Raw genomic sequence first — 23,549 nt, 5'->3', positions numbered from 1 at the left:
TCAAGTCTGATGAAATTCTACCTGCTAGTTACTGAGAAATGGCTGCGGACGGACATTTTTGTGCATTTTTCATTAAATCAAGGGCAATAACTCTAAGAGGAATTTACCAATCGAAATAAAACTTGAAGGGCATCATCGCAGTATCTTGGTTCATGTCTATTTCAAGTTTGATGAAATTCTACCTGCTAGTTACTGAGAAGTGGTTGCGGACGGACATTTTTCATTAAATGAAGGGCAATAACTCTAACGGAAATTGACCAATGCAAAAAAATCTTGACGGGCATCATCGCAGTATGTTGGTTCATGTTTATTTCAAGTTTCATGAAATTTTACCAGGTAGTTACTGAGAAATGGCTGCGGACGGACGGACGGACGGATTGACTGACGGACGGACAACGCCATTTCAATACCCACTCCCGATTTCATCGGCGGGGGATAATAAGAATATAAGAATTCTTTCTTTGCATTGTAAAACATCTCACTTTTAATCGCACCAGAGGCATACGCGCATCTCCTTCATTTAATAACACATACACACACACACACGCATACACACATTTATTTATTAATTTATCAGTAGAGAGAATTTATGCGAACTAATCATCCCACAATAAACCGAACCAATTACGACAAAGCACCAAGCAGAAATAAACGAGCATGAACATTCCGCAGCAAGTTCACTTACCCAATAAGACTAATTTCGATGCGGTTTTATATACACACCCAAATTGTACTTAACATTAATACTTGTTCAACATTTGCATATATACTCAACTCTCTGTTATCCTGTCTCACATATCAGCGTTGAAAATTTAGATTTTTAACTGATTAGGACCAGAGAAGCTATACTTTCTCCCACTGGACGTTAACTGGATCTCAAAGATATACTGAAGTTAAAGAGATTGCATTATGTAGAGATGGTACCTAAAAATTCAAATTCATCTTTACAGATGTTTTTCAAAGTGAAATGATAGCTAAGTGCACCAATTTACTAAATTTATTTATGGTTTTCCTCCTCTGTATTGACCGTTTTTCAAAGATTTCAGGATTTCCCCAATTATAGTCTATATCAAAAGTCTCCACAGCTAAATAAATTCAACAGTGTAAAGTGTAAGTTTAGTCTACTTTCAACACTTTGAAAGAGCATATACTGAACTTCATTTTGTCTTTTAATAAAGTCAAAATCCAAGACTAGCCAAAAGTCTAAAATTCATGAAAAAAATCTGAGTTAAATAGGATGACATGCTCTTTTTTATATTTATTTATTTATTTGGGTTTTACGGCGCACCAACACAGTATAGGTTATCTTTATTATAAGCTTACCAAAACCATACCAAAAATTTACATGAAAGAAGTTATTAAAGATATTATAATGTAAACAAACCCCTTCACCATTAATATTTTCCACTCGTGAATGCACTAAATTCAGGTGATAATTGTTGATATATTATATAAATGAGAGGCCCCAACAAAAATCTTTTTTCAAGTTGTGTAAACAGTTTAAGTTGTAAATTAATGTTGATATCTGAAGTTACCCGCTTCGTTATTTACAACAATAAATAAAACACCGTATAGTTAGTTTAAGGTAGCTGACCTGTAATGAAAATCATCAAATAGAATAATCACCATATGCTTTTTCAGCATTTATTCATTTTTCACGGAAAGAAATGATCGTGATAGTTCCATCCAGAGAATGTTGAATTGCTTAAAATACATTGCAGAAATTCATTACCTATCAGCTACTTTAAACTATTGTAATTACAACCGTTATCTTAAAATGTTGTAATTTCATTTGATGACAATGACTTTTTGTGTTACATTATTTGCAGCAAAGTACTCTTGAACAGTAAGAGAAATGCTTCCAAATGACTAATTTATTTATTTATTTATTTAGGCTTTACGGCGCACCAACACAGTATAGGTTATATGGTGTGTGTGTGCGTGTGTTCGGGTTTAACGTCTTTTTCAACAATTTTTTAGTCATATAAACGACGGTTACATTTTAATATATAAATTTTGTGTAAACCAATGTATCATCATTGAGAACAATAAATAACTTTGGCTAAAAGATCAAAACGTAACAACGTTTCTTAATGTTGTAAAACTTCTTTAATGGAATTTATGCATTATTTTACTTTATTTCCATGCACTACTAAACTTTCTATCCGGGCATCAATACAACGTATAAAATAACTGTCAGTGTAAGCCATGAGAAAAGTGTGCATATTGTATATTGAATACAAAGAGATTTAAACAGGTGTAGGTCATATTTTGTTTGCCTGATCAGTTGTTGGTAAAAGTACCTATTTGATTTTTCTTTTACTTTTGATCAATATTTTAAGTTGGCTTCAGTATACTGGTCAATTCAGAGTTGTTCCCTTTAGATTTTCTTTGGTAGATACCATCTCTACATTAAGGGATATAAATAAATTCAGAACAGTTGACTTTCCTATACGTGAGATCCCGCGAGGATACAAGTTCGCATTATAAATTATTATATAAGTTGAGAGAATTTATGCGAACTAATCACCACCACAACAAACCAGACCAATTACGACAAAGCGCCTAGCAGTGCTATATATATATATATATATATATATATATATATATATATATATATAACCTTCTTTCGTTCACAAAATGCATATTAATCAATAGTAATGACAAAGCAAAATACATGACAGAGTGCAATTGTTGTGAATACTTTTGACGTGTGCATTTATAAACAAATTTATAAATAAAAGGTTGAGTATACATTTGTTAACAGGTCTCATCTGATACGAGACATATAATGATTACAAATGCACATGTCAAAAGTATTCACAACAATTGCACTCTGTTATGTATTTTGCTTTGTCATTATTACTGATTAATAAACATTATGTAAACGAAAGAAGATTTTGTTCACTGTAAGCTTAATAGTTATTTACGAGAACCATTACTTACGTATCTCCTGACCATTTGTTTTATATATAGTTTTTCAACAGCGGTGCTGAGTTGTCCAAAATCCCAAACAAGTGGAAGGAGGCTTTGTGGTAGGGGCTGCACCCTGTATACAAGCCGTCTCATTGGTACTCTACCAAGGCGATCGGTTGTTTCGTCAGCATTCACATGATAGCCGAGACCAGCTTGTTCTAACTTCTTTATCAAATCATCTGAATGTCTAAATGCAGTTAAAAGGTAAGTCAGTTTACAAGAACTTTTCAACGTTTTAAATGTATCTATATTTACGGAGTTCTAGTAATTTGCCTTGTCATTCTGTACGTCAACTGAAATGTGTGATTCCAGTAAGTTTAATTGAAGCATTAAACCTTAACAGATACTTTTTTACAAATCCATTAATTCGAAGAATGGAAACAAACTTAGCGCTTCACTATTTTAAATTCAAACAGATGTCTAATGAAGTACTTACTTCCGGTAAGGATTGCAGGCTGCGACCATTTTCAAATTTTCACATAAATCCAGGCTTTTGCCTTCGAGGCTCTTATCACATATGATCTCCTTGATTAAACCAACAGATTCCGTGGTGTTGGCCTCGTCAAAAAATAAAACAGTAAACATGTCTTTTTTCACCCTCATGTTCTCGAGTGCGATTTTCTGTGCTTGATCGACCTTTCTTTTTATGTCTTTTTTCGTAGTGCCCCCATGCACCTATATAACAAATTTCGGCATAAGGTTCCTCACAATAGTGCGACACAAGCAGCTAATGCCTGACGGCGTTTTGGCCGGGTTTTCTAAATAGTTCTAATAAAGGCATACAATAAGTAACCCCAAAATTAATAAGCACTATTGAAGGAAAAAGGCAAAAAAAGGAATGGACAGGTAGAAAATGAAATCAAAGAAATAAATGTGTAAAAAGTGGAAGTAAGAAAATTACCATTTTCAATTTTTATATCCCTGTGACCTTGACGTTTGACCCCGAAATCAATAGGGGTCATGTACACATCAAGACCAACTTGTCTTGAAATACTTGTCCAGATACTGAGCAGTAACCATTTTCAATGTTCAGGTCCCTGTGACCCAGACCTTTGACCCAGTGACCCCATTCTCACTTTGGACGAACTAGTGTAATAGGGGATCATTCTGGCCAAGATTCTTGAAGTTTGAATAAGTAGTTGTTGAGACAAGTGAATGAACAAAAAGGTTAGCATGAGACTCATTATTCCATCCACCATCCCGCCCATCCATCCATCCATCCGCCCGGACAGACCTAATCTACAATTTCTTCGAAGGCCCGGCCAATAAAACATGGTTTTTCCTTCTTAAATATAGAAGGAAGCCGCGGTTTGTAGTAAAACTAAAACTGAATTTACAATCTGCAATAGCCGCCTAGACTTTCTAGAATTGACACTAAGGTAATGACTTCATCAGGTGAATCCTTTGGAAGCAAATATCTTATTATATAAACGAAGCTGATGAAACATTTTGTTATATCTTTCTAGCAGATTTATGTAATTGTTGTTTTCTTTTATCTGTATGTTACAATGCATACTGCCTATATAGTACAAGTCCTATATATTAAGCTGCTTTACAGGAAATAAATCGAATAGGTCACGTAATACTACACCTGCCATTAATACTTACTTTCATAATTATCATATTCTGTACTGTGCTTCCGGGCGGAATTTGTAATGCACACATAAACTTGACAAGTCTAGTCTTTCCGCAACCGGTTTCGCCCATGACTATAACAGGAATGTCACTCCTAAAATATTCATGTGAACATTTCTTATGCATGCAAATCGTGATGTCAATTTTAAGTACTTCATACATCATGGCCTATATTCATAAATATTTCCTAGTTGACTCTTTAAATAATTGTACAAATTATATAGTTACACTGTTAAGATAGTACATGACTGCTAGATTTAGATTCAATCTAACTGTTCAGTAAAAGTATTAGCTAAATAATTTGTAAATCAGAGTGTTGACTGGTTAGATTTGCGTTCAAAGGCCACATGAACAGGCAAGTTCGTCTATCAAAAACTGTCTGAATTTTTATTCTTCTCCCTGGGCAAAAACAAACACATCCGTACAGTTACTTTACTATCATCACTGTTAATATAGAAACATTATCTGAAAACTAGATAATTATATTCATGTCACATTGTTTGCTTCTGGGAGTATAGTCCAAAATTATATAAATAGGGTGTAGTCATAGCAAAAGGGAGTGTATCACTTAAAAACTAGAAAATAAAACCAATAAACTGCGTATACTCACATTTGCAACTAGTGTAATTGTTAGTTAGATATTACCCACTTAAGTTGCTAATTCAAAGAGTGGATGTCTAGATATTATTTGTATATGTATAGCAACATATTCATAACGGCAGATGCAGAGTGAACATTTATATCATAGTGATAGTTTCTTTTTCGTGGGGGGGATTTAACGTCGCACCGACACAATTATAGGTTATATGGCGACTGACCAGCTTTGATGGTGGACGGAAACCCCAGGTGCCCCTCATTGCATCATATCATCACGAGCGGGTACCTGGGTAGAACCTTCCGTAAGCCAGCTGGATGGCTTCCTCACAAGAAGAAGTCAACGCCCCGAGTGAGGCTCGAACCCACATCGGTGATGCGTTTAAATAACAAACGGATGCATGCGTGATATAAAAATGTGTTGATATGGTAATTTTGTTCTTAAAATCGTTAAATACATTATTTTTCACAGTTCGCATATTGAAAACATACCGCTTTACATCACGAATGTCCGAAGCGCGGGAAATAGTTCAGGATTCTGCGGCGGGCGACTGATGTCTCTGTACATATGCACGACATATATTTTGAGATTTTAACATCTTTCTTTGCTTCGGAATGCGCCGAACATCTTTTTAAAGATCTTTCTTAATTCCTATTTACATTTTAATGAATATGGAACCAGAACGATAAGTAGCGTCTTTTAAAATACTGACCGGAAGCGCATATGAATAGCCATCATCTTCTTTACGTTGTCAGTTGTCAGCTCGTAGGTATCGTCTGGATCATGGGTCTCATTAATTCCCATTACATTACGTAGTCTTTGTATCTTTTCCTGCCTAAATAACCAGAGGAATACACATGACCCCCGATGCATGTTTTAAAACAATTAAAACGTTCAACATTTTGGAAGTTGTACAACTTTAATCCAATAACATATTAAAGGTGTGTAAATGATTGACATCAACAGCAAGATCAACGGACACAGTAAAACTAATAGACAACCAGGATAAAACAAATTAATGGAACACAGTTTGGCATCGCCATGTAACACTCCACTGTGGAATTCAGTGGTTTGCACCATACCTCCTCACTCTTAACTCTAAGTAACACTTTTAAATTAAATAAATATTAACCCCGCCAAATGTATCCCTAACACACATACTGGTATCAAAAGGCACGATACGCAAACCACACATAAGACTCACGCGACAAAATACATAAAAATAAACATAAAAAGCCTTATACGCATGGACTAAACGCCTTTGAAGAGCAACAAGAAAAAACATAACTAAGGGCCCGGCTAAGCGTGCAAAAGAAAGGTATCAAAGTAGCTCAAACTAACTAGGTTGCAAGAAATGCCTATACCTGGTTCGTCAGATATAACCAAAATGAAAACGTTCAACAAAATTAGATGGACACCAAACTTAAACGAAATGTCGGATGATTAAAATGTTGCACAACCTTAGGCAAACAGAAACAAATAAAATGTATACCTTGACCGATTATCAAAGTTTTCTTGCAAGGGGACTCCATTAACATCCAACGCTTCGTACAACTGCAACGACATTATGTTTTTTTCCAGTATTTTTTCCGTCTGGTGATCTATAACATTCCTTGTACTTTTTTCGATATGAAACCCCAAAAACGTGAAGGTTGTTTTGTCCTCATTAAAGAATAGATAGGGATGAGGGCTGTAATATAACATGTCAAATATAATTTTGTGTACAAAAATACATATCCCGAATACATGCACTAGACATACAATATACAGTTCAATGGGTATTCTACCGATTGCATCTTTCGCATTATTAAGATGAATAAACAATTGCATAGAAATAGAAACTAGAGGGACACCAACAGAGTAGCTTATAGTAACTGTTACATAAAGGAAAAGTTAAAGTTAGGGCTGCGACTATTTTCGACAACTTCTTGGTCAAATAATAGTCATAACCTGGCAAGAATCAAGTAACTTAAGTTATTTCCTTACAATTTACTACAAATTAAAATTCTGTCTTTATCTAAATTTAGTGCAAAAATAACAACTAACATGCAAAACTCCAACTACATTTTCTTAATCAAATAATGACCATAATTTGAATTGATTTAAACCAACTTTTCTCGTACTTGGTTATATAAGTACGTTTGATGAAAAGGATTTAAGTCCAAGAAATACCTTGTTTATTTCAGTGGTTAACTAGGAAGCACTGTGAAAAGTTTTAATCCAACACATGTAGTTTTACTGAAATACAGCTTCATAGTTGCACGCAACTATTTATCCATAGTTCCTATGTCAAAGAAGTGGCATAAAATGAATTAAATTCAATCAAGAGTTATCTAACTTTATTGTTCCCATCGTCTGATGACTGGAAAGCAAAGGATGAAGTTTCAATCCAATATGTGCAGGTTACTTACATGCACGCATAATTAAAAAAAAATCTAAGTCGAAAAAGGATCAAAATTCATCTTAGCCCATTATCTAAGTTGGTTATTTCAGCCGTTCTTATGACCAGGAAGCCTCGTGTGATTTGTTGATTTCGGTTTTACGGCGCACTAACACAATATAGGATATATGGCGCCAAACATCTCATTTAAATCGAAACAAGAGCTGTCCGTAAGACAGCTAATGCTCGACTATTCGAATTGTTGTCCCAGAAGCAGGAATATTACATTAAATGTTAGAATATCTATAGAGTTTCAATCCAGTATCTGCATTAGTTTTGGAGATAGTAACTTGCATGCTAAACTTTAACCAGAAGTTTTTAAGTTCAAAAGGGGACATAATTTTGCAAAATAAACAAAGTCCAGCGTGAAGGTTGTTTTGTCCTCATTAAAGAATAGATAGGAATGAGGGCTGTAATTTAGTTTTGTGTACATAAGTACATATCCCGAATACACGCACTAGACATACAATTACATACATTCTATCGATTGCATCTTTCGCATATGTAAGATAAATAAACGATTGCATAGAAATAGAAACTAGAAGGACACCAACAGAGTAGCTTATAGTAACTGTTACATAAAGGAAAAGTTAAAGTTAGGGCTGCGACTGTTATCGACAACTTCTAGGTCAAATAATAGTCATAACCTGGCAAGAATCAAGTAACTTAGTTATTTCCTTACAATTTACTACAAATTAAAACTTTGTCATCATTATCTACATTTAGTGCAAAAATAACAACTAGCATGCAAAACTCCAACCACATTTTCTTAATCAAATAATGACCATAATTTGAATTGATTTCAACCAACCGTTCTCTTACTTGGTTATAGAAGTACGTTTGATGAAAAGGATTTAAATCCAAGAAATACCTTGTTTATTTCAGTAGGAAGCACTGTGTAAAATTTTAATCCAACACATGTAGCTTTTACTGAAATACAGCTTCATAGCTGCACGCAACTATTTATCCAAAGTTGCTATGTCGAAGAACTGGCATAAATTGAATTAAATTCAACCAAGAGTAATCTTACTTTATTGTTCCCATCGTCTGATGACTGGAAAGCATAGGATGACGTTTCAATCCAATACGTACAGATGTTACTTACATGCACGCAAATTAAAAAAAAAATGATCAAAATTCATCTTAGCCCATTATCTAAGTTTGTTATTTCAGTGGGTCTTATGACCAGGAAGCCTTTTGTGATATGTTGATTTTGGTTTTACGGCGCACTAACACAATATAGGATATATGGCGCCAAACATCTCATTTAAATCGAAACAAGAGCTGTCCGTAAGTCAGCTTATGCTCGACTATTCGAATTGTTGTCCCAGAAGCAGGAATATTACATTAAATGTTCAAATATCTATAGAGTTTCAATTCAGTATCTGCATTAGTTTTGGAGAGTAACTTGCATGCAAAACTTTAACCAGAATTTTTTTAATTCAAAAGGAGACATAATATTGCAAAATACAAGTCAGAATTATGGGACTTGATGCTATGACAAAGTTTAATAAACGCGAAGAAACGTGCGAAGTTTCAATTCAATATTTGCATTAGTTATTGAGATAGTAACTTGCATGCGCAACTTTAACCAGGATTTCTTTATTATAAAACGGGGCATAATTTGCCCAAAATACGCGTCAGAGTTATGAAACCTGATCCGGTGAAGTTAGTTATTGACCTAGAAAAAGAAAATATTATTTAATTTCAAAAGCTATATGCCTTGAAATAATAGCTATATGTACTTGTATGCAAAACTTAAACCAGGATTTTTAAGTCCAAAAGGTGTCATAATTTGGTCAAAATACATGTCAGAGTTATGGAACTTGACCCTGTGAGGTTCGTAATTGACCTAAAAATAAAAGATAAAATAAAATTCAAACCTATATGCCCTTAAATGACAGCTATATGTACTTGCATACATAACATTAACCAAGGTGTGACGCTGACGCGGACGCCGACGCTATAGTGAGTAGAATAGCTCGGACTATTCTTCGAATAGTCAAACTTATACAAATATGAGATATTGAATGAAACACCAGGTGCTCAGACTCTTATAGTCGCCTTTTACGATCATGCAGGGGAAAGTCAGCTGTTCCAATACTTTTCATACACAAGTTGTCCAAAACCACATGGAACAAGCCTTGTGTGAAGTTTCAATCAAATGTATGCCATTGTTACTGTATGCAAACCGTTAATCGACGGCGATGCCGACGCCCGGATGATTCGCTCTCACTGTTCTTCGAAATTTTGAGCTAATGCCGTTTTCAAAATATGAATAGAAAGTCTTAATATATATTCAGACACATACTCCGGTTGATGATAGAAATACTCTAGTAAATGAAATTAAGGTATCTACAAAATAAACTAAATAAAATTTACAATTCTATTTATAGTGGCAGTTCTTTAAGCTCTGACTTATTAGTAACAATAATTTGTAACAGAGTTACCAACGTCCCCCGCCTAGGGATATTTTTCACAAAACATATTGCATTCTACGTAATAGGGCAACATACTAGCAATGTTACAGTATATAAATCATAACTATATATAATATAATTCATGAAGAAGTTATGAAGTTTGAAAATGTCTGGTAATCTGTCATTGGTGAATGATTTCATATGCTAATATCTGTATTTTAAAGATTTTATGCAAAGGAAAATAAACAAAACTAGTAGTTGTTTTTGTCACAAAAAACATATTTCTCCCTCTATGTATACCTTCAGCTCTGGCGGCCATTTTGTGCAGCGAAGCGGAACGTGTCGGCGATTTGCACAACTAGGCTTGGTACAGATCACTCCTGTGAAGTTTCGACGAAATCCGTCCAGCAGTTTGACCTGTGAAAGCCGGGCATGATTTTTCGATTTTTAGCTCTGACGGCCATTTTGTGCAGCGGAGATTAGCGATATGCACGACTAGGGTTGGTACTGATCACTCCTGTGAAGTTTGGTCGATATCCAGCCAGCAGTTTGAACTGTGAAAGCCGGACAAGATTTTTCTATCTTTAGCTCTGGTGGCCATTTTGTGCAGCGAAGCGGAACGTGTCGGCGATTTGCACAACTAGGCTTGGTACTGATCACTCTTGTGATGTTTCGTCGAAATCCAGCTAGCAGTTTGACCTGTGAAAGCCGAACAAGATTTTTCGATTTTTTAGCTCTGGCGGCCATTTTGTGCAACGAAGCGGAACGTGCCGGCGATTAGCACAACTAGGCTTGGTTCTGATCACCCCTGTCATGTTTCGTCGAAATCCGGCCATCAGTTTTACCTGTGAAAGCCGGACAAGATGTTTCGATTTTTAGCTCTGGCGGCCATTTTGTGCAGCGAAGCGAAACGTGCCGGCGAAATGAATAACTAAGCTTGGTACTGATCACTCTGTGAAGTTGCGTCAAAATCCGGCCAGCAGTTTGATCAGTGAAAGCCGGACAAGATGTTTCTATTTTTAGCTCTGGTGGCCATTTTGTGCAGCGAAGCAGAACATGCCGGCGACATGCAAAACTAGGCTTGGTATTGATCACTCCTGTGAAGTTTCGTCGATATCCAGACAGCAGTTTGACCTGTAAAAGCCGGACAAGGTTTTTCTATTTTTAGCTCTGGTGGCCATTTTGTGGAGCGAAGCGGAACTTGCCGGCGATATGCAAAACAAGGCTTGGTACTGATCACTCTTGTGAAGTTTCGTCGAAATCCGGCCAGTTTTTTGACCTGTGAAAGCCGGACAAGATTTCAAGATTTTTTAGCTCTGGCGGCCATTTTGTGCAGCGAATCAGAACTTTGCGGCGTCATGCACAACTACGATTGCAACTGATCACCTCTGTGAAGTTTCGTCGAAATCCGGCCAGCAGTTTGACCTGTGAAAGCCGGACAAGCTTAATGCGAACGGACGGACGGACGGATGGACGGACGGACAGGCAGCGGAGGCAAAAACAATATGTCTCCCCCATGGAAAACTAAAAGTTTTAATGTTCTAGGTCAAAAGGGCTCTCCAGTTGTTGATCGGAAATGAAGTGTGAAGGATTCTGGCCCCTGTGACCTTGACCTTTGATAGAGTGACAATAGGGATCATCTACTCGGCATGTCCAATCAGCCTACAGTTTTAACATTCTGGGTCAAGTGGTTCTAAAGTTATTGATCTGAAACGGTTTTCCGTGTTCAGGCCCCTGCGACCTTGACCTTTGATGGAGTGACTCCAAAAACAATATGGGTCGTCTGCTGCATAAGGGGACCATCCTATGAAGGTTCTAGGTCAACAGTTGGCTCTCCAGTTGTTGATCGGAAATGAAATGTGACGGACGGACAGGGCAAAAACAATGTGTCTCCCCAACTATGGGGAGACACATAAATATAATGAAATATTTTGTCATATTAAAGGGAGATAATTAATAAATAAATGAAATGGAAGACACTTAAATAGTACTTAAAAGAATTTTTTAAAATTACACATCAGCAAAAGTTAATTCTACTGTTGGTCAATGCAGAGCTGCACTACCTATCAAGTTTATGTATTGAAACCACACTAATGCTGCATTTACTTATATAATAAATATATATAAACCATTAAATGTACGCCATTAAGTTTTAACTTGTGCCTTGGTTTCCATTCTACAAGTCTACAATTGTTAATAGCTTTTTATAACTATCAATACCAATCATATTACTTAAAACATAATTTCATTTTTAAATTAGTGGAAAACTGATATAAACAAGCAAATTCGACGAATTGGTATTCCCCGCCGAAAGGGTCTATGCCGAGGAATGTGGGGTGGGGGGGGGAGGGCAGAGGATACATGATCGGTGGCGGGCATGACTGGGTGTAGGAGCGACGTGGAAGAATGGTACAACTTGCATGTTGATAAATATTCATGGAAGGTTTGAAAAAAAACTCAAATAAGGAATGATTTTTTTTTTTGGGAGGGGGGGGGGGGGGTTGGGAGGGGGAGGGTGTGTGACCAAGGTAAGGGGGTGACCAGGTGTGGGTGCACAATTTCACATGTTCATAATAAATGTTCATGGACAAGAATGAAAGAAATTCAATGAAATTCTACCAAATGTTAAGTTTGTTATGTACAAATATGTGGATTTTTATACAATTAAGGGGCAATAACTCTGAAGTTCCAAAAGAAATCCAAACGACATTGTGTGTGCACAACTACATTATGGTGCTCTAAACTCTGTTTAAGTTTCACAGTTCAAGGTCAAATATATCAAAAGTTATGATGCAGAAATTGCCATATTTATAGTACCCTATATAGTTAACACTAGAAACTTCTAAGAGCCATAACTCTGGCGTTACTTGGGCAATGTGACTGAAACTTGACGGGCCCCATAACCTCATAGTGGTGGACACGTATATGAAGTTTGTTTGAAAAACATCTAAAATAAGGCATGAATATTTGTTGTTGTTTTTTTCGGGGGGGAGGGGGGTCGGGGAGGGGGAGGGGTGTGACCAACGTAAGGGGGTGACCAGGTGTGGGTACACAACTTCACATGTTTACAATACATGTTCATGGAAAAAATGAAAGAAACTTAATGAAATTCTACCTAATGGTAAGTTTGTTATGTACAAATATGTGGATTTTTATTCAGTTAAAGGGCAATAACTCAAACAAACAAATCCAAACAAAAGTGTGTGTACACAACCACATTATGGTGATCTAAATTCTATTTAAGTTTCATAGTTCTAGGTCAAATATATCAAAAATTATGATGCAGAAATTGCCTTATTTATAGTTCCCTATATAGTTAACATTAGAAAATTCTAAGGGCCATAACTCTAATGTTACTATGGCAATCTGACTGAAACTTGACGGGCCGCATAAACTCATAGTGGTGAATATGTATATGAAGTTTTATATAAATATTCCCAACCACTTCCTAGTTATGGCTCCGGACGGACGGACGGAAAGACGGACGGAAGGACGGATGGACAACGCCAAAACTATATCCCTCCGACTTTCGTCGGGGGATAAAAACACATATATTGTACTTTATCATATAAAAGGGAGGTCATTTCATGAACAAACAAAAAAAACTACTTGGGTGCCTGCGCCCTTGACTTTGCATATGACACAATGTCTTATAATGGTGAATATTTATGCCAAGTTATTTAAATATACACCAATGCATTAAAAAAATTACCAAAATATTCCAAAGGAGACCTTGACCTTTAAGCTAGGGATTTGGGTCTTGCACTGATACATCAACTCATTATGGGGGACAATTGTGCCAATTAATTTTAAAATCCCTTGATGAATGGCAGAGTTATGGACTTGACAAGAAACAGACCATGTTAACATTTCTTCTAAAAGGGAACTTGACCTTGGAGCTAGGGGTCTGAGTCTTCCGCATGAAACATCAACTTATTATGGGGAACATTTGAGTTAAGTAATTTTAAAATCCCTTGATGAATGGCAGAGTAATGGAGCGGACAAGAAACAGACAATGTTAATCGTAAACCTCTAAGTGTGACCTTGACGCTGGAGCTACGTCGTCTCATTACTGGGAACCTTTGCACCAAGTTACTTCAAAATCCCTTGATGAATGTCAACGTTATGAATCGGGCACGAAACAGACATTGTTAAATTTTACCTCTAAGTGTGACCTTGACCTTGGAGTTAGGGGTCTGGGGCTTGCGCATGACACGTAGTCTCAATATGGGGAACATTTATGCCAAGTTATATCAAAATTCCTTCATGGTTGGCACAGTTATTTCTATGCCCCCCTTGTTTTCTTCGAAAAAGGCAGGGGACTAAAATGAAATGCCAACCTGCTTTCCCATGTACGTCTCATTTGAAACTGCTTCAGTTCTTCGTTATCACTGGTGTCTGCGTCTTCTACCTGTTCAGCTGACCCTGGTGTCTTTTCGCTAATGTCCAAGGAATGCGTTGAAAAGTCCTAAATTAAAATGAAATATATAGAACTTAAATCATAAAGAGTAAATTTAGTTATCTGACATTTCAGGCCTGAAAAATGATGACTAAGGTTGTTATTCTCCATTTCCACTTAACAAGCTTTATTAATCCAACCGGACCTGCAACATTTTCTTCTTTTTTGTGTGTGTGTGTGTTGGGCGACCTGCGAAGATTAAAAAAATTTCAATTTTATAAAACATTATTGACACATTTTTAAAATAAGGATATCAAGATGTATCTATATAAACAAAAATGAGTCAAAGTTTCATAAAAATTACTAAAGAAATGTAGCCTAAAATATTTTAAATTGTGTTTTACTAAATCAAGAGCCATAAACATTGTTATATTAACAATCTTTAATTTTATTTTACATGTATCTGATCCTGTGATTATATATTTATGAAGACTGCTCACAAAATAGGTCAGGAATTCGTCGACAATGTGACATAAAGCAACCTTCACCAATCCAACACCTCGAAAAAAGTATTAAGATTTTCCAAATAGTAAGCATCTAGTGCGTAATCTAGCAATATTCATCAATTCAATGGACATACCGTAGGTGAAACAGTAGCGGTCTTGCCTATTATCGAACATAACCGTGTTCTTGTGACTATATACATTCTGTTTACGATTCATGAAGTGTGGCTTATAAGTGCTCGACTAATTCAGAGAAAATAACCCTAAGGTAACTAAAGCAATCTTTCCCGTTATCAACATTATCTGGGATCTTGCGGCTCTTTTTTGTAAGTTTTAATCTTTTCACAGATTTTATTATGAATATTATTATGCTGCAGAAAGTATAAGTTATTCAAGGGCAATTACTCTTGTGTTACTTTTTGCCTTTTATACACTAGCCCTAATAAGTGTTGCTATACACATTCCGAGTATATTGTATGTAGATTTATCGAGTATTGTAAGTTTATCTGTTAATAACGCAAAATAAGACAAACACGATGACACACGAAATATGATCAAAATCACTAAGCCTCTGCATTTCGTACCCAGTTGAGCTGAGAAAGGAATGAACAAACGTGATGTCCTATACTGATATTATAGTATCGGATCTTGTAAATGATTTTTACACCTAGGAATTTATTTGTTATGAACAAAAAAGGAGTTGTGTATCGAAACAGGTAACTATAAAAATAAAATTTATTCCTGAAAGTAGAACATGCACCGAAAGTTGTCACAAAGTAACACTTCCGCGTCTTAATTTTTATATAGATATATAGTAAATTATTTCATAATTTTTCTGCATTCTTTCTTATTATTTAGAAAAGTGATAGGCTTTGCATTTAAATGCTGCCATTTTATATAAATCTGTTCAAAAATGGTCCAGTATTAAGAAAGTTAAGTTTTTCTTACGTCCGATTTACTTTGTATTTATATATAAACCCCTTTGGATGGGCCTGGTTTTGTCCATAATTCTTTCTTTTCCCGCCTTAATTATAGTGTACTGTTTTGGACAAAAAGAACAGAAAGATACTGACATACATTGATTTTAGAAGGATATTTTTATAAGCTTGCAAGTAACGTGATTTGTATTTTATAAATTTTGTCACAGTAAATTTTTGTAAAGAAAAGTTCTTGACTTTACGATACGTATCATCGTGTATCATATACATTTATAAACGAAAGTAAAATGTCATGTAACTCATTTCATTAGAACGTTATTTCGGTAAGAGTATTTTCTTTGAACCATTTGTTAAAACATTTGTAAAATCGTATGGAAGACCTTTGTTGTCATGATATGTTAACATGAAAATTATTCTCAAGCTTTCCTTCTAGTTTATTCTACTGAATATTTATTTGCTTGAGAACCGGACATTCTGCTTTGTATGTTTATATTTGCATCATATCTTTTTCTCATTTCATTTGAATTAACTGTAAGCAGAAGATCTGGTAAATATTTAAATTAATGAAAGAATTTTCAGTGAAATAATAGTGATGCAGAATTAGAGACATATCGAATGTAGCACCTTTCTTATAACTTTCCTAGAACTGTATTGTGTACTAAAGGGACTAGCTTGTTTATCCTTATTTTATCGAAAATTGTTTTTGGAGAACCTACATACTGTATTGTGTATTAAAGGGGACTATTGCTTGCCTCTATTTTGTCGCACATTCTTTTTTGCGCCTACATACTGTATGGTGTATCCCAGGGTGATGTAATATGCACCGTTATTTTATGTTTCAATGTATTTATCATGTGTTTTCTATTTTAGCTTTAACGTTTATACTTGGAGGAATATATCTTTTAGCCTAGACAACATACACCTGGAGCATTCACTTTATCCCCAGACGACCGACCGGGAAGCAATTTTTACACCAAGAAGACCTTATACCAGGAGGAACCTTCGGATCTAAATATTCCGGCTATTCACTGTGCAATCCGTCTGAGTGCGTCCAAATCCGCAGAGCTCTGTTTTTGGGAAATTCGAAACACTACTAGGAGCGAAAACGGGAATACGGCTGTCCGGATTTGTCTTTTAAGTAGTCAATCTTGTCATAGTGTTATTTGTGTTTATGTCGTTATAGTTAGTGATTCATCGACTATTTCGATACATATATAGTGCACATATTTTTTTTCTTTCTCTTTTATTCAATGCAAATATTTCACCTTTGTTTATCATTTGTAAATACAATTGTACAGAGTTGTTTGGTATTGTCCTGATCTGCTATTGTGGTATGTTTGTCCGCCCATCTCTTGTCTGTCGTTTCCACTATGTAAACAGGTCCTTGCAGTTTGAGACAATATTTTTGAAATGTTTCTATACAAGTGTATTTAAACCATGCCCCCCCAGGGCGGGGCCATTTTTGAACCCCAGGGTGATAATTTGAACAATCATGGTAAAGGACTGCTGTACGATGCCACATACTAAATATCAAAGCCCTAGGTCATGTGGTTTTGTAAACGAAAATTTACAAAGCTTTCCCCTATATAAAAGTCTTTGTTTATTACAGTGTCACCCCTACTGGAAGGGACATCCATATTGGCTTATGAGACACCTTCATACACTGATCAGCATTACTTCCCGATTCCTATTCTTTTTTAATGTCAGGCACCAGGCAGGAAGGCAATCGGTAAACATTATGTAACTAGCTGGCGGCTCACCAACCGGTTTCTCTTTACTAACAAGACCCGCCTTTGTCTGGGCTCGATCCTCTGACCTCCCGATTGCGGGACAGGTGCCTTATCCATTAGGCAACCGTAGCTCGGTCTATATAAGACTATATAATCATGTGCTCCCTATGGCGGGGCCATATTTGACCCTAGGGGGATAATTTGAGCAATCATGGTAGAGAACCACTAGATGATGATACATACAAAATATCAAAGCCCTAGATCCTGTGGTTTTGGACGAGAAGATTTCCCTATATACGTCTGTAAGTCCATATAAATCATGTGACCCTAGGGTGGGGGCGCATATTTGACCATAGGGTAATAATTTGAACAATCTTGGCAGAGGACCACTAGGTGATGCCACATACTAGATATCAAAGCCCTGGGACCTGTGGTTTTGGACAAGAATATTCTTAAAGTTTTTCCTTTCGGTTGCCATGGCAACCAGAGTTCTGAATGGAATTCAAGTCTTTAAACAATTGTAAAGAAGACAACCCAAGAAACATTCCAGTGAAGTTTCATCAAAATTGGCCTAGTGGTTTAAGAGGAGATGTTGTTTAAAGGCGACGGACAATTACTGACCACAATAGCTCACCCCTGAACACTTCGTTCTCAGGTGAGCTAAAAACAAACAAGCAATTTCGAATTCACTGAATTTATATCCCCCGCAAAATAAGTTGTTCTGTAAATAAGGGGGCTATATTTTGAAAGATGTACCAAAGGACAGTGTTCTTTTTTTTACAAAATCAAGGGGACAAGCTATACCCTATAGTGATCTATATTTGTATTAAGTTTCATGAAGATCCATCAATGGGGTTACTTTAATTTGTGGGAATTTATGAATTTTAAAACAATTAAAGGGCAATAACTCTGAGGTTACCGAAGAGATCCTAATAAAAGATATGCATACCCTATAGTGATCTGTTTTTGTGTAAAATATCATGGATATACATCAATGGATTACTTTGTTATGTGGGAATTTATGGATAGTAAAATAATGTAAGGACAAGAACTCTGGTTGATTAAGTGATCATGACGGAATTTAATGTGCACCAACGCCCTATAGTGATCTACCTTTATGTAAAGTTCCATGAAGATCCATCAATGGGTTTCTTAGATACAGTCAAAAATCCCTATTTTTTACCAAATCAGGTGAAAATCTCTGCTTTTTCCGGATAAAGGGGGATAACAGGATAATACTACATGTAAGCAAAGCTCATGTGCTAATTATTAATTATGTGAGATTTGGTGATCTAGCTCAAATACTTTTTGAATTATAAGCATTTTCAATTTCGGACAGACAGACGCACGGACGGACAACGCCAAAACAACCCTCCGCTTTCGGCGGGGGATAAAAATACGATAAAAGTAACGTGTACCTTACCCTTGACATATGCATAAGGAAACTGAGGACGAACCGTCCGAATCCAGGTAAATCTCCCGCAAGTGCACCGCTGACAAAGAGGTTTGATTCAAAGCTTATCAGCTGAATGTTTAAAAAGTTGACAAAATAAAAGAGTTCGGCCCATGATGGATTTTGCAAACCACAGTGTCTGTGAAAAAGTAAACAATAATAGATAGTGTTAAAGAAATGTTTAAAATGTCTAACTAGGATAGTTTATATAAATTCAAATATATTTATTTACTGATGAAAATAAATAACAAATCAATTATATAGTAGCAAGGGGTCTATATTTGAGCAATGAAATTTCAGTGCATTATGCCAATACAGAATACCTGTCTACCTGAGCATTGTTCGCAAGACATTTTTTTCAGTCCCCTTCTCTCCTGTGGGATTGTATCTGATTTCACCTTTTTGTCCATTTTCCAGCTGAAGTAAATACTGAAAAGGCCTTTGGTAAACATCGTTAATGCATTGCTTTTCGTCAAACAGTTGGTCGATTCCTGTAAAATTCGTTGCAGGTTGTTTCATTGCTTCAACTAACAAGAAATCAAGGTTGATTTTCTAACAGCAGCTGTATAACACTTAGCTTATACTTTATATCTTTCTATATTCATCCGTTATCAATAATATTACTCAAACAAGAATGAAACATGTGCACTGACGTTCCTTGCCTTGGCATTTTCCAAGGAACATATATTCTATTCGAAAACCTGGAGCGAGAACAATTACTAAAAGTGTTATGTGATTATCGATTGATGGATAACATTTTTGGGCTGAACAGAGTGATGATACATATATAGGTCGGTGAAAATCCATCAGACAATTTATGAGTATTTTTTAAAGGTTTTTCTATCTATATTTAGCTCTGGCAGCCCCTTAAAGGAGCCTAGCGAAACCATTTGAACAAATGTGAAAGAGGATCATACAAGGATGCTACACACCAACCTATGTCAAGTGATTCATGAGAAGAGGTCGTTTAAATGCTTTTCAAATTTTAGTTCTAGTGGCCCTTAGAGGCCCCTCAAAGTAGCCAAATGCCCTTATCTGAATAAAATTGGGAGAAAATCTTATAAATATGCTACACTCCAAGTCTGATGAAGATATATCCAACGACTCGTGAGAAGGTATTTTTATTTTTAGCTCTAGCGGCTCCTTAAATGAGCAAGTGTCCCAGTTTGAATAAATCTGGTAGGTGGAGGGCCTTTTAATGATGCTACCGACAGACGAAGTCGTTTAAAGGTTTTGTTTTTATTTTAACTCTGGAAGTCCTTAAAAGAAACCATTGAATAATGTTGATAGGGGTCCATGCCAGGATGCTACTGACCGTGTTTGGTGTAATTCTGACCAGTAGTTTCAGAGGATATGTTTAAGTAAAAAGGTTGACGCAGAACGCAGGGTGACGGACGACAGACGCCGGATCATACACCTATACTTATAAATCAACCTGAACAAATTGGACCACTTAATGAAAATCCATGTCAAGTTTCATCAACTTCCAGCTGATGATTTTAAAGATGTATTTGAAGAAACTGCTGAGACCGACGGACGGGCAGCGAACGGTGCGTGGTCATCATATCTCACCTCCAGCACGTTGGGTTTTGGTGAGCTAAAATACTACAGACAAAAAATACAGTTTTTACGTTTGACCTATTAAAATAAAACTGAAAAGTATTTTTCCTCATGAAAGGCAGGTATAATATTTGCCATCTGATACAGTTCTAGGACAATAACTTGACACGTGAGCACATAACAAAAAACTGATAAAATAAAGAGAAACTTGAGTTGTCACGGGAGTGACGAATTATACCCCCACAATATGGCCTTGTCACAGAACTGAGCCAATGTCAAAGCCGAACTTGCTTGACCTTTGACCTACTGACCTCAAAATCAATAGGGGTCATCTGCTGGTCATGATCAATCTCCCTATAATGTTTCATGATCCTTGGCCCAAGCGTTCTCAAGTTATTGTCCAGAAACAGTTTAAATCTTCCGGATCACTATGACCTTTGACCTTTTGAACTCGAAATCAAAACGGTCATCTGCTGGTCATGACCAACCTCCCTATTAAGTTTCGTGATCCTAGGCCCAAGCGTTCTGAAGTTATTGTCCGAAAACCGTTTAAATGTTCCGGGTCACTGTGACCTTGACCTGTGACCTACTGACTCAAAATCATTTGTTGTCATCTGCTGATCATGACCAACCTCCCTGTCAATTTTCATGATCCTAGGCCCAAGCGTTCTGAAGTTATCATCCGGAAACCGTTTAACTGTTTCGTGTCGTTGTGACCTTGACCTTTGACCTACTGACTCAAAGTGATACTTGACCTGTATTTCATGATGTTACACCTGTGTACCAAAATTTATGATCCTAGGCCCAAGTGTTCTCAAGTTATCATCCGGAAACCGTTTAACTGTTCAGGGTCACTGTGACCTTTACCTTTGACCTACTGACCTCAAAGTCCAACTTGACCTGTATTTTCTGATGTTACACCTGTGTACTAAAAATCATTTAAATCTGTCAACCCTTTCATGAGTTATGGTCTGGAAACCATGAAAACCAACGGGCCGACCGACCGTCCGACAAGCTCACTCCTATATAACCCCCCCCCCCCCCCGCACCCCGCACCCCACACACACCTGGGGGTATAAAAAAAGGTTAACGGATTAATCCTTCCTTATATATGACTAAATAATGCATTATGAAAGCATCTGCATTAATTTCTGTTCTATTGCTGAATCAGTTCTACCCTTTCACTGAAAATCATCTGATTATCATCTTATGTCCACAGTAATAATATTGTGCAATTAATCATGTAACCAAGAATCGATTTGCGTTAACGATAAATGTTATATTCACTATCCTAATCAGTTAGGATTTTTCAATATTTAGAATGCAAGCACATGTATAATAACAGTTACAAAAAGCACATTTTGTTGAAACATTTGGCCAATATGTATTAATAATGCGTTTGATGAGATAATGGCATTGTTTTGCTAAAATACAAGGGTAATTTTGAACTCAACAAAATTTTTTACAAACCAAACTATAGTGCCACGAAAATGTAACAATGAATTCCCCACAGACAAACTTCACAATTTATTAAAAACCAGTGGTATAGAAACCGCATATTTAGGCTGACAGCAAAATTTATGTACAAAGGTAAAAGTACATTCCTTGAAAATTCTTATCGAAACTTGCCTTTACATGAGCTTTACAGATACCTTCTTATATTAACAGAGTTTTCTTCCATGTGTATTTCTTCAAGGACTTTAACATTTGGTTTTTTTTTAATGTTCACACGTAATATTCACTAAAGCTGACATTAGATTGATGAAAACTAATATTTTGAATGATTGGGTATCACAAAATGGAAAAAGTGGAAACTCCACAGGTCGTTCAACACGACAAAAAATGTTGCAGGCTCGGTTTGATTGAGCCTGTTCATGGACGGTAGTGGAAATGCATGCTACCGTCCACGCCCTCTAGCCCCGGGTTGAGCAGAACTCAACATTTACACATGCTAAAAATACAAAAAGCAATTTAGAGACATCCGCAGATGTAATCATACGGCGGTACACATGGAACTTTCAATGATACACGATTACATGATTCCATGAAAAGCGGCGTATGGTCCCAAGATAAAATAATGGGTTTGCCCCAAACGAGAAAACAATGGGCAGAACTAAACAAACTGGAATTTAGAAAGGGGATCTGAGGTTATGGAGCCTGCATATCACAGGCACTGTCAAAAGACAAAATTAAAAAGCAGGCACCATATCCAAGGGGTGATTATACAATACCCAAGGCTATGAAAGCGGGAGTATTGGAACCACCCAGGCCGAAACGGTCATGCTGAGAAACTAAACAGTACCAATAACACGACATAAAAGTCGTGCTGAACGATCTGAGAAGATCGAAATATTATAACAGACAAGCCATTTTACAAGCATCACTTCGAATAATCGTGGAAAATCTAAATATAATTTAACTAGTCATGTCACACTGGTATTTCCTTTTAATTATAATTGTGAAATTTGTCTCAGTATCTTTTGGGTGTACAAGTTGCAAGCCATGATTGATACCTAACCGAACTGTATTTTCTCTCTGTATCTGTGTTTCATATTGAACAAAATTCTGGCTTTAGAATATATGTTTGTATTTTATTAATTAAACACCTGGCGATTTTTCAGCTTCCAATAGTTCCAAACTTTCTTTGGGTGATCTGCATGTCATATCTGGCAGCATATCAAGTATCTGGTGGAGGTAACAGAGGTCTTTATGCTGTAATGAATGAGAAAAAACAGTGTCTGTTCTCATTTAGCTGTTAAGACCGTAGTATTTTCTCTAACAAAAAACTACAGAAATCTAGAAGCATGCAAAATTCCAACGTTTTATAAAAATATAAATATAACTAAAGTATTTCTGAATTTATTATTTTCTCAATATGCATTATTCTATAAAACGACTGG

General features: G+C 36.2%; 1 protein-coding gene across 1 annotated transcript in view; it reads right to left on the bottom strand.

The window, feature by feature from the left end:
* The window catches only part of LOC128554095 (E3 ubiquitin-protein ligase rnf213-alpha-like), a gene marked incomplete at its 5' end in the record, with an annotated part of 47,463 nt that extends 24,102 nt beyond the window's left edge, over nucleotides 1-23,361 (bottom strand). Inside the window, 9 exons of the mRNA XM_053535329.1 lie at nucleotides 2,947-3,163; nucleotides 3,413-3,651; nucleotides 4,585-4,705; nucleotides 5,919-6,041; nucleotides 6,699-6,896; nucleotides 14,407-14,534; nucleotides 19,060-19,228; nucleotides 19,421-19,580; nucleotides 23,256-23,361. Coding sequence (XP_053391304.1) covers nucleotides 2,947-3,163; nucleotides 3,413-3,651; nucleotides 4,585-4,705; nucleotides 5,919-6,041; nucleotides 6,699-6,896; nucleotides 14,407-14,534; nucleotides 19,060-19,228; nucleotides 19,421-19,580; nucleotides 23,256-23,361 — 1,461 coding nt within the window. The remainder of the gene's footprint in view (nucleotides 1-2,946; nucleotides 3,164-3,412; nucleotides 3,652-4,584; nucleotides 4,706-5,918; nucleotides 6,042-6,698; nucleotides 6,897-14,406; nucleotides 14,535-19,059; nucleotides 19,229-19,420; nucleotides 19,581-23,255) is intronic.
* Nucleotides 23,362-23,549: the final 188 nt, after the last annotated feature.

The sequence above is a fragment of the Mercenaria mercenaria genome, unplaced genomic scaffold (genome assembly GCF_021730395.1).
Source record: "Mercenaria mercenaria strain notata unplaced genomic scaffold, MADL_Memer_1 contig_4712, whole genome shotgun sequence".
Classification (NCBI taxonomy): Eukaryota; Metazoa; Mollusca; class Bivalvia; order Venerida; family Veneridae; genus Mercenaria; species Mercenaria mercenaria.
This window is presented reverse-complemented; position numbering and strand designations above follow the sequence as displayed.